The 12,683-nt window shown below is 39.4% G+C and overlaps 1 protein-coding gene across 10 annotated transcripts in view; it reads right to left on the minus strand.

Annotated features, from left to right (window-relative positions):
• LOC109478749 (tyrosine-protein phosphatase non-receptor type 4-like) overlaps positions 1–12,683 on the minus strand; it is a 55,425-nt gene that overhangs the window by 8,862 nt on the left and 33,880 nt on the right. For all 10 annotated transcript variants that reach the window (XM_019780477.1, XM_019780476.1, XM_019780475.1 and 7 more), the window contains 5 exons: positions 12,340–12,447; positions 10,927–11,044; positions 10,451–10,537; positions 10,074–10,130; positions 4,076–4,232 (listed from right to left, as the gene is read on the minus strand). In XM_019780477.1, the coding sequence (XP_019636036.1) occupies positions 4,076–4,232; positions 10,074–10,130; positions 10,451–10,537; positions 10,927–11,044; positions 12,340–12,447 (527 nt within the window). The remainder of the gene's footprint in view (positions 1–4,075; positions 4,233–10,073; positions 10,131–10,450; positions 10,538–10,926; positions 11,045–12,339; positions 12,448–12,683) is intronic.

A 12,683-nucleotide genomic window follows, 5' to 3' on the forward strand; every position in this document is an offset into this window, starting at 1 on the left:
AAATTTCCCGCCAGTACTTATAAACGTAAGAACCACTGACGGGCCGTGAGGTAGGGGTAAACTTTTGAATGGGAAGGATTTGTGCAACGCCACTTGGCAGAAAGGTGGTCCAGAATGTTTGCCGGAGCATGGGCTACTTTAAATTTGGCGGCACAGCCTTTATTGTTATTTTGCAGACGATTTTCGTGTCGACTGTGAGCTGTGCCGCCATTGGGGGCTAAGCAGAAGGACGGGGGCAAAGCAGAATTGCGCCGGGGGCGTAGAGGAACGACGGGGGCGAAGCAGATTTTTTGCGGGGGCGAAGCAGAACGGGGCGGGGGCGAAGCAGAACGGCGGGGGCGAAGAGGAAGGAGTTTCATGGGGGTGCGTAAGAGTAAACACAGTTCTAAGAACTTTGTAAGATTTAAAATGGTCTGCAAGCCGTGAACGTTCTTGGTCGTCGTAACGTAACATGAATATAACATGGCAGTTTTGCCTCAACTGATGGCCAGTTCTAATGCACTTTCGGCTAGTTAACACAGAAATCTTAAAAAATCATATCCATGCCGTGCCGTTACAAAGGTTCGGTTGACAGAAATCTTTTCATTTCGTATCACAAATCTTTTTAAATCCTAATAAATGCTGCAGGAAAATTATTTTGTAGTGGGACTATACCTGCCAGCGGTACGAAGTGAAAATGCGGGGTAAATGTACGCGGCATGGTTTGCTACAATAACGCTTTGAAATCTTCTGCCGCCCGCCCGGTGGGCGGGGCCCATGCTCGTGCTGCTGAGGGCGTGACGCCGCTCTGTCTGATCAGAACGTGCCGTCGTCTTGGCAACACGTGGGAACGTCCCAGCGACGAGAAGCTTTCCATGCCGGGAAGTGTTGATTTTGTGACATAAGCAGTAGTTTACGAGATATTTTTTTGAAACCTTTTTGCTCGTTCCTGTTCAGAATTGTAAGTCCCAGTAGCCCCTTGTTCTCGTTTGGTTTGCATCAAATTTTAAATTCGGTAGCACAGGCTCACTTCTCCGCCTCGATAAATCGTTGCTCTCCGATGGGCGGTCAATCGAATTTTTGATTAACTACGCCGAGCTAACTTTTCCGTGGTTCATTCAGGTTGCAGTAGGCACGGTGGCCCCATTCAATGTGTGTCTTCCGCTGACATCCGGCGCTCCGGTAAGAAGTCTTAAAAATGGTAAACACGTGCGCGGCGCTCCGTCTCCACGGCCGTTACTTCATATGTTATAAGTGTTATCCGTTAGTGTATTTGAGTGCTGCGATGTTGTGACCGCACGTTCCTCGCGATCGGAAAATGATTTAAGTGATCCGGTCTATAAAGAGGCGGCATTTCCTTTTGTATTTTGTTCTTTTTTTTCGCTAACTAAAATCCATCGCGAACTCTTTATTTGCCCCGTTTCGTGAAATTAAGTCGTCCCAAACATAGATGCATTTGCAATACAGTATTCTATTTTCTTAGTCGTAAAATGTACCGACAGGCACATGAATGTATTGAAAACATCAGCATTAGTTCGTTGTTTTTTTGCTCAGAAATGACTCTGAAATGCACCAGAGAGACTCTCAATTTAAAAAATTTTCTGGCCACGTCAGGTGGTGCGCCCCCCCGTTCACAAATTTCTGGATCCGCGGATGACAACAGACCTTTGTATAAGACATATCCACAAAAAATATCAACGATATGATCTCCTAGCTCCATAGCAAAAAAAATAACTCAGTAATCACGTAACAATATTAATAAAACGTCGGTGAAGGTTAGACATCCAGGTAATAAGAGACACCAAAAAACAGTAACTCAAGCAACTGGATATGATTTTGGAAACGGTCAGACATTTCAGGTACCACGCACTACGTCCCTGACAGTCACGAAATGCAAATATTAATAGTAAATAATAACGTGGAGAGTGCAGCGTTACCTAACATGGCAGCACACATTGTTTCCACCATGGGAACCCAAACTTTGGCGCCGACACCAGGAAAATACTGGGAACAGTAGCAGAGCTACCAGCCGGACAGAAGGTGTATAGGACGGTGGAATGAAGAGAAGGGGGAGGGAGGGAGGAGGTTTTCCTGATCTACTGGTCACAGCTGTCTCAGAGGAAGGAAGTACAGAACCACATCACACAGAGGGAGTGGAAGGGACAGGGGCTGATCTGTAGGAAACTCAGACTGACACAGGAAAACTCAACTTTCCCACATTATACTGAGATCTTAAAAAAAAACTCTACACAGAACACAACAATGGTGGATTGAAACTCAGAATGACTTTAGGGCAAGGATATTATACTACATTAATATCATTTTGTATTTGTTTTTATGAAAAAAGAGGTACAAAATTTTACATAGGAAATCCTGATTAGACTTAGACTTTATAAAAATCCTGATTGTTGTCTTTGTTATTATCAGATAAATTTTTGAAGGGACACTGAATGAAGGGAGGTCAGGAGGAGAAAAGGGAGGTCAGTGACTTTACAAGGCCACACCAATTTAATTTGTTGGTTCTCGATTTTCTTGATGAAATATGAAGCAACAGGGTGAAAAATAAAAAATAAAAACAGGTCTAGGCATCCTATTATAGCTACAAATGCTACGATAGGAGCCATGAAGTCAACACAAAAGGCTGGGTTAATATTTACACAATGAATTTTGAACTTTAAAGCAAACCACTGCATTGATACTCAATGATAAGATGGAAAAAACTGTAACAACTAGGAAGAAAAGGACTTTCCTCAACTGTTGGTGGCAAAATATTTATTTATTTATTTATTTATTTATTTCTGTCTTCTTTATACAGGGTAGACGCACTCAGTACAATATACTGCTTTACAGGCGTGCCCTGTACAGACAGATAACAATATTAATATTTTTGAGTTGATTCGGAACCAGAATCTTTTTTTTTTTTCATTTTGCAAATCAGAAAAAAATATGAGGCGAATCCGAGAACCAACAAATTACATTGGTGTGGCCTTATACAAAAAAATCAGGAGGTGGTCACTAAATGAGCAAGTTTGACAGCAGTAGACTGTGCAGACAGAGAAGGGATGGTGACAATGGAATGATATCACCATTGTTATAATGGTACTCAATATTCTTTTACAGAGTTGCAGGGGGGGGGGGGCTGAAGCTATGATGGAGAAAGTGGTTTGACGATAGAGTTTCCTCAACAATTTTCAACATGGATCATTTAGTGCTTTGCATTAAAAAAAAAAAAGAATCATGCAAAATTGAAATGTCCAGGGCAGCTGGAACAAGTTTAACTAACTGGAATTTAAGATTTCATTTTTTTTCTTAAATTTTTTTGCATATTGGCAATATACATGCAGAATGTGTACATGCAGACCAAGCATTAAAAAAAAGTGTTTATTTTGGAATGGTCCACTTTTGCAAGGGGGGTGTCCTTACCATGATTGAGCCAGTGATTTACAAATTCTTCTTCTTCCAGAGATTCACACCCCGTGTGACAGTCATCGGCTAGTGTCCACAAAAACAGACAGAAGAAAAGAAGGGGATAGGAAGAGATAGAGGGATGGCAACAAAACGAGGATCGGTGAAAAAAAGAGCAATGAAAGAGACAGATATTCAGAGACACACAGACGTCAGTCACATTACTTTTATACATGTACATCTTATGCACTTTGTCTATCCTTACTTGGGTTATGAACAACTGCACTCTTTTTATTTAATGCCATGTATCGAGCTTTGGAAAACTTGAATTGTCTTTTGCTGAATTTAGGAATTACTGTTACAGTATTTTCATCATGGTCGCTGACTGAGTTAGTACTAACTGTACATCACAATTTTTTCCCAGTACTTTTATATTCGCGTTTTTTTGCGGTCACTTCTGTAACGTGAACTTATCATCACGGTGAACGAATAAATTGCCGAGTTTTTTTTTTTGCTGCACCTGCCAACACCGCAAATGTATAGTTCTGTAGCTGTGAACATGTGAATTTTTTTTCAGACAGCGAACTTTTGCTTCCGCAAACATAAAGTGATTTACAGTAGGGAAGAGGTGAGCAATCACCTGTTTTGTCTAATGGAAAAGCTAGATAAAGAAATAAAGTGTTCTCCTCACCGTTTGGTCTGACGGTCAGCTCGAGCTCGCCGGTGTGGGACTCCCGTGTGGAGCGGATGAACATGACCACCTGTTCGTGCGTGTGCTGCGAGACGTCGCGACCGTTGATCAGGAGAACCTGGTCGCCCTCGTTCAGCCGCGGAACGCATTTGTCCGCCTGGAAAAAAACATGTCACAAACACGTCTTAAATTAGCCTCTACCAGGCTTTGGGAAGCGACTGGAAAGAGTAGAAATTGGCCAAACAGACTGATGATATGGGAGTTGGTCTGCGCTAAGAGACCGACACTGTTCTTATATTGGACCAATATAGAGGCTAGTTTAAAACAAGTGTGGAAAGTTGTGGTGACATGCCCACATAAATTATTAATGACATTTAATAATAAAATACATCTTATTCAAATTATTAATGAAACTTATTAATAAAATACATGTTGGTAATGTACATGTAACAGTATTGGTGTGTAATTGAGTTGTATCTATGACAGAAGTATGTATTTGTGAGTGTATTCTTGTGAAAATATGTTGTACCCGGAGTACAAAATGTATTTTATTCTATACTACATATCTCATACTTACATGTATCAACTAACTAACCAATCACTGCCTGAATACTATAAGACACCACTGTGTCAACTTGTAGTTGCCACACTAAATTATCCTTCCAAGGTATAAAATAAAAAAATAAAAAGTAGAAGTATTCAAAATCCTACATGACCCAAAATGTTAAAGATATCAAACTATAGTAATACTATTAGTATAGACAATTTGCATGGCCTGATATATGCACTGAACTTGAACGTGTTTGCTTCTTCACCCTGACAACAACAGTCTTACAGTAACTGTATTTGTTGTGTTGATCAAGTTATTATGATTCAAGTATCATACTCATAATTATCATTAGCAAATATCTTGGTGCATGATTCAAACCGAAACCTCTTCAACTGATTCTTGAATAGTTTCACATAGTTTAACAGAATGCTGAAAATGGTTATGAAACAACATGGCAGTCCCGTGACAAACTTATCACTTCAACTGCGGATCCACATATTATGTACTCACGCTTTCGCTGCTTGTTTCGGACAGTTCGTTGTATGGGCCTGCGAGTTGCAGACACTGCGAGCGTCGGCTCCAGTACGCGTCGCGGGGGTAACTGGACTTCACTGGCGTCTGCGGACGCGGTTTCGACACGGAGAATCCCATCGCACGACCGACCATTGTCCCTTACAAGTATCCTAGCAACATGACTGCCCGTCACGTCCGCTCTAAGCTCGGTAACTTTCTTGAGAGGCCGACTGATATTCGAACCGTGGTAACCGCTTTCCTAGGTAACCACCAACTGTATCAACCTCACAGACAACTGAAGACAATAACCACAGAACAGTTACTTATACAACCTGCCCCCACATAATCATAAAAAGCTCCCAGCCATATCATATCATACAGACATGATATGACGACAACCTACGCATCACTGGCCCACTCAAGATGTCACGACAGCCACACTTGCATCACAGAGAAGACATTTTAATTTTCACTCTGCAGCACAAGTTAGAAACGTAAACGTCACAAATCGCAATGTCAAATGTTGTAATGTATCAGTCTACTATCCTTTTTGTCGACACAGACAATATCCTTGAAATCTACGTACTGTATAGCCACTTGCAGACGTCAGACGGTCGTGCGTTTACGTATCTATGTGTGCGTATATATTATTTATTGACGCACACAGGGAGTGTGTAATCGATACGACTCCAGTTCATTCTGCATATTCATACAGCACAAGCAACAAGCTACATTTTGAACTACATTTCGAGACATTTTCAAACAAACCTGTTGTACAATATTGTTTGTTACATCACAATTCAAATTGCTTTACACTCAAACAAACATCAAAACTACAACATTGCAAAATATTGCACATTATCTCATTGCTATATCACTTCATACCACTGCTATCTTGCTCTCTTCCTAACATTATTTTTTTGTTATTTTGGTACTTTGTATCTCTCACATAGTGGTACCTGCTGCTAGCGTATTAGCACGGGTGGATTTGAAATATGCCCAGTACACCATCAATGAAGTTATGAAGGCCACATCAAAGAAATACACGGCAAGGAGCAGCTTTTCATGTAACACGCCGAGAGCGGCCATGGCAAACACGGCAGCGTAGTGCGCGAAGCACATGAACAGTAGTATGATTAGGAAATATCTGTCAACTAATACGTCCAGATAGTAGTACAGACTAGGCTTCGCAGACGTCAACAACTGGTACTTCGTCATTTTAAACTGACTTCAGCAGGGTCACAGGAAAAAACAGAAAAAATTCCTACCTTGTTGCACCAGTAAACGTTCTTCCCCAAAATTGTGATAGCAAAATATGCCAACCACTACCACAATATACCTTCTCTCTTGATCTCCAAAATCAACAGTATGACAGCAAGGATAAATAGTAGACCTGACTGCGAAGCTAACAACTTAATATACTTGAGGCTATCAATCAGATAAAGTGGGCTGTCTGTAGAAGACCTATTTAGTACTAAAGTCTTTGTCCTTTTGTCTGGCAAATCCCACTAACCTAGACTCCTTTGTGATAGTGGCTTCTGGTTTCTTCGCAACCTACCCAGTCCTTATGCACATCAAAACATGGCCTCTTTCCAATCCTACAGCTTTGAAGTTTGGCTGCAAAACTATCAACAAGATTTTTTGTACATAAACGATATCTGCACACCTGTGTAATCAGGTGTAGGCTGGGTAATTGGCACGTGGATAGACTGCTGTCTCAGCTTTCTATACTTTCCCTTTTATACCCTTAGGCAAGGGATTCTTTCTAAGAAGGCCTGCAACTTTTCAGCCTTGAGATAAAAATCAATTAGGCTAAGCAATTAATAGTCCTGATAAGAGAAAAAATAATACAGATACCACAGCTACAATTTGACATACATGTACAATAGCACTCACAAGGAAATAGGGCTACTAGTACATGTAGATGAATGAATAGAATGAATAGAAAACTAGAGTCTTTCTGAAGACTTCATATGCAGTCAGTATGGTGACTCAAAAGAAATAAGTGTCTTCCAAATCCGTGGTCACACAGTCTCTACTTCTGGTTTGCCAGGTTGGTTGACTGTTCCTTTATCAATGGAGAATGTGTTCCTCTATATAGCATCCACTGTTCACTGCACCAAACCTCTGCTGCTATCCCAAAGCTTGATGTTGGATGTAAAATGACTTCAGCTACCTGCAATGCTGATGAAATCCCTGGCCCACTTGTGTACGTTCTGACACTCAGATGATTCAACAGGGTTCAGACTGTTGTAAACAACCAGGGAAAGTTTGGTTCCGCAGCTATGAGTGTTCAAACAAGACTGTGTACACAGCGTCCCGGTCCGGAAGGGCCCGTGATACTCCTTCACAACGTCTGCCAATGTTCCTTCTTCTTGTGTCAGTTAGAAAGGATAGCAACTCACTCCTCAGCAAATGTAGTCAGGTGAAATTACGAATCAGAGCTGTTCTCTAGTCCCATAAGTTCAGTTGTAAGCCCACAGCGAGTCCTCTAGATCTTTTTCCACAGGAAAAATTTGCTGCAGAAATTCACCGATGTCAGATGTACTGACTTGCCTCCTCTCCAACCTACCTTCGAATGCAAAACTGCCTAAAAGCAGTCCTCAAATTTGAAGCACTGATGGGTTTTTCCCATATTTGATGGCCTGTACCAGTGTGATTAAGTGGGGAAAGTGCTGATGGTATTACCACTTACAGTTTGGCATGCCATTATGTAAGGGTAATAAGGGCACTTCTCGTTTCATCAAGGTAATGTAGCAGGAACTTAAGCATTAATCTGAAGGGTTTTCCCCAGTAAAGAGGAATCTCCTAGCTTGTGTAATGAATTTTTCTACCATATCACCTTCATCTTATACACAGGCCATATCTAGATTCAAGACATCATTTGACACTGGCAAACAAATCTGTACAGATTCACTGCCCAGAATGTCTACTGCTGTATAGAGTGGCTGGGCATACCGAAAAACTGTTTTACAAATCTTGAATGTCTAGATATGTACAGTATTTACAGGTTCATACATGTAGTACCAGGAAACTTCCCCTAGCTATTTTCGACAAGCAAAATGAACTGTGGACCACAGCTTAACGTCTCATCCCAAGGACTGCAACCGTTTCCAGTAGCGTGCATGTTGAGTGAGCAACAACAGCCGGGATTCGAACTCCCAACCTCTTAGTTCAGAGGCAGGGTCGCTAACCACTGGACCATGCACACACGCAGAAGACCCAAACAGTTGCACAAGGCATTGTGTGTAGTAAACAACAACAAAAATTTTCCATGAATTACTAAGCTTCAAACTCAAGATATCAGATATCAGCAGTCACCGGCCCACCCATAATCACACTTCACTGGAAAGACAAAAGGCAATCTAAATGTGTACAACATGTATCCATATGATTAGGCTAATGTAATTAGTGTAACTGTGGCTCCCATTAAACACCTGTTCTGTGATAATGAGTTAAAAGCAAATCACTTTAGAGCCTATGTGCAGGCAATCACCCTCTTACTACATGGATGTACTACGTATAAGCAATAATAACCATTGCATAATCAGAAGAGAAAACCCACTCACAATGACATGTTGCTCATTTATGTAATTACATGTATGAAAGACCTAGTATGCAAATTCAACCCTAATGAGCATATTGAGTGATTTGAAGCTATTCGTTTGCCTACAGGCTAAATAATTATCAGAATCAGTCTTTACAACTGTTCCTTAGGCCACACCAATTTAATTTCTTGGTTAACGGATTTTTCTAGAAAAATAATGGAGGGAGCGGGAACGAAAAAAAAAAAAAAAAACAGGCCTAGGCATCCTATCATGGCCCAAAATGGTACGATAGGAGCCATGAAGTCAACACACCAGGCTGGTTCAAAATTTAAACAATGATTTTTGAACTTTTATTGATACCACTGCATTGAAAGATGGAATGACTGTAGCAAGTAGTAAGAAAAGGACTGTTTTCAACTGTTCATGGCAGAATATGAGCATTTTGCAGTTGATTCTGAATTTTTATTTTTATTTGCAAATCTGAAAAAAATGAAGCGGCGAATCCGTTAACCAAGAAATTAAATTGGTGTGGCCTTAAGTCTAAATCTAAACAACTCTGTGAGTCTCATATTCTCATATCCTATAGCATATCATATCACACAATTATAAAAATAATAAAATCAATTTCCATCATGCAAGTTTCAACACCTTACACTAAATGTCACTAAAAATAACATGTTAGATAACATGTCTATTGAATAAGACATGAGACCTACATGATTTTTCTAGGACAGATACCCAGACTAATAAGCAAATTCTATTATCAGAAATCTTCTTGCAAAGAAGAATACTGGATTCTGTTTTGTTTCACACAATGGTTTCTATATCAAGACTCTTTATTTGTGAAGAAAGAAATATGTCAGCTTTGGGCTCAGAAAATGAATGTCCATTGGGCCTACACAATGTTTTGTGTTTAGTAGTTGGATATGCAAATGAGCAATGTCGTAGCCATGGTAGTGTGGCAAAACATTAGAATTGCAGGCCAAAACAATGGTTTAGCAGTGAATGTTTACAACCTTAAATTCATAATATTTTTTAGTCTAATACAAAAAATCCTTCTAAAAAACTATAGGTCCAAATTTTGAATGGTATATTATTAAGGACATATTGTAACATATGTAAGAAGACAATGTGTGTGTTTGAATGTGTTTATATATATGTGTGTGTGTGTGTGTGTGTGTGTGTGTGTGTGTGTGTGTGTGTGTGTGTGTGCATGCGTGTGAGTATGTGTGCGTGTTTGTGTGCAGACAATACAAACGTAGAGTAAAACTATGCTATATGCTACAAAGGATGTTTTATAGACAGAATTATGATTTTATACAGCATTACAATATTTCTAGATGCTTATGACAAAGAATATTGATATATTTACATTGATATTACTTACGGGGGTACTGGGAGCAACTCTTGATACAATGATAGGCATATTCTGGTCTGCTCCACCCTAAAAAACATGAAAAATATTTAGACTTTAGTATGCAGAAAATGATAATGGTAGCAAAGTACAACAAACATTTACTATTCACAGCTATTTTATGAAGGCAGAGATACATATAGGGAGATCGAAAAATGAAATAATAATTATTAAAAAAGAATTACACTGTCTAGAGAATGTAGTAGTTACATAATTGTAGAAGAGAAAGACTGTTACTGTAACATCAAGTTAAAAAATACCTTAACAGCTAGTCCTTCCCACTGAAAAAGAATGAAAAAATGGAGAACGTTTTCGTCTTCCTCACTACATATACATGTAGAAGTGTTTACCTTGACATTGAAGCCGAATCGCCCCTGTTCATCTGGTTTCATCCGGATGAGAACAATGCTGTTGTCTGGAACCAGGTTTCCGTTGGGCTGTGGAAAACAAAATCATATTCATACATGTGATACAAAATTCTGTTGTACATGGTATGGTTCTTCATTGAATACAAAGCACATAGCAAGGACTTGTCATGTTAAAAATACTGCAAAGGAGACATTTTACGAAATATGAAACAAAAATGAAACATTTTAGGTAAACAAGTAATTTTTCAACCTTTGCCCAGTAGACTATGAAAAATACTGCAAACTTAATTAAGAAAACATTTTATGAAATATGAAAAAAAATTAACATTTTTCACCTTCAGTCCAGTATGCTATAAAAATATTGCAAAAGGAAACATTTTACGAGATATGAAAAAAAATAATTCTGTTGTACACATTTGGTTCTCCATGGAACACAAAGCATATAAGCCAGGTCTTACCAAGTTCTCATTGTAAGATGGGAGGACTTCATATGACTTCTCTGTAAAACTGCCATCTTCACTGTAAGCCTTAAACTGCTTCCCTCGTGTAATGTAGTCTGGAGCAAAACCTCCCTCACTGAAACATAACGAAAAATACACATACATTTGTATTAACAGCTACTAGTATACAATATAGTGACTACTATCTGCAGCGATATCATACCTAAACATTCCGTCTTCTTACATTTTCTACCAGTGCGTTTTTTTGGGGGTCAAAAGCTCGAAAATTTGCAAAAGAAGCCTTTGAAAGAAAAGGACTTACACTTTCAAAGGTAAGATGAGGTGAAGCATACTACAGTAGCTCATGGTTGCCGAACAAAACATCAATCGCAAAACATCTATTTCAGCCTTCTTTGAGTGAGCAAAACAGATACGTAGGACCTGGGACGTGACTAGCCGACGAGAAATAATCCCAGCCACCCTCAGACTAATCAACAATAAGGCCGCAATTTGTAGCAGTCACACGTTACACACGTTTTCACATGGATAAGGGTCACCTGGGTCGCTGGCCTGCTATGACGCACAAGAAAATGTTTGCATATGAAAATGTAAATTCCTGATTTTTTTTTCACGGTACTTTAATGTACACGTTTTTTTCTGTACCGTTATCATTTATCAGTTATCAGTTAACAAATAAATCGCCCACTTTCTTCTTTCTGCACCTGCTGCCATTTTTAACATATAGTGCCGTGAACACCTCCATTTTTCTTACACCGTGAACTTTTGCTACCGCGAACATAAAGTGAATTACAGTATTACAGTATGCATACAATTATGTAATGCTACCAATCTCTTGTGATGCAAAGTGTAAACATTTGTATATGGTAATGGATAATTTTTTTCAGGGAAAAATTCTATCTGTTCTGGTGAAAATTGAATCAGTCTGCATGTTTCTGTAGCAGCAGAAAGCTCAATTATGTAAAAGTCAGACACTTTTCCAAGAATACATGAAAAGATTTATATTCATGTGACTAAGAATACACTGGAACACATTGAATTGCATGTTGTATTCAAAGTTACCATGTGAACGTTTGTAGCTAACCGTAATACCTATTTTGTCAAAATGTTCGAGATAATGGTAACAAAAGCTCCAAAAACGTTTAGGTCAAAGCGATTCTTACAACTCCCCAAATGCATACCAGAGTTACATGTAGCTGTACATATGTATTCCATTTAAAATTTGAAGTGGATTTAAAATCAAAAGAATGATTTTTCACACTCTGCCCTTTTTGATTGCAATTTCTAAAACAATAACGCACCATTTCATGGAGTGTAAATGAACCACTGATACCATACTAGTATTCCCTTTTTTGTCAAATGACTGACGCCCCCCTCCCCAGCCTTTCAAATGGATTGGCCCTAGAAACCTACTCTTCCTCTGATTGGTGTCCGTCTGACCACGCCCTCCTGATGGGGATCTCCTTGGTGGGGGAAGACATGGACGGCGGTCTTCTCTCCAGCAGTTCAGCAGAGCCATTGCTGTTACAGAGGTAGGGTTAGGTTAGGGTTAAAGTGCTATCCACTAGTGATACATCTGTTTCATTGTGTGCACAAGGATTTTCGTCCGTTTCCAGAAAAACAGTTTTCGACCATACTGTAAATCATACAAAGCAGCTGCAAAATTTCAAAACATATATTGGAAAATGACACTTAAGTCGCAGAATGCCAAAATCAGTACGAAAATGTGAAGAAATTGAATTGAGGAGTCTATAATT

This window comes from Branchiostoma belcheri, unplaced genomic scaffold (genome assembly GCF_001625305.1).
Source record: "Branchiostoma belcheri isolate BF01 breed outbred unplaced genomic scaffold, Haploidv18h27 scaffold45, whole genome shotgun sequence".
Taxonomy (NCBI): Eukaryota; Metazoa; Chordata; class Leptocardii; order Amphioxiformes; family Branchiostomatidae; genus Branchiostoma; species Branchiostoma belcheri.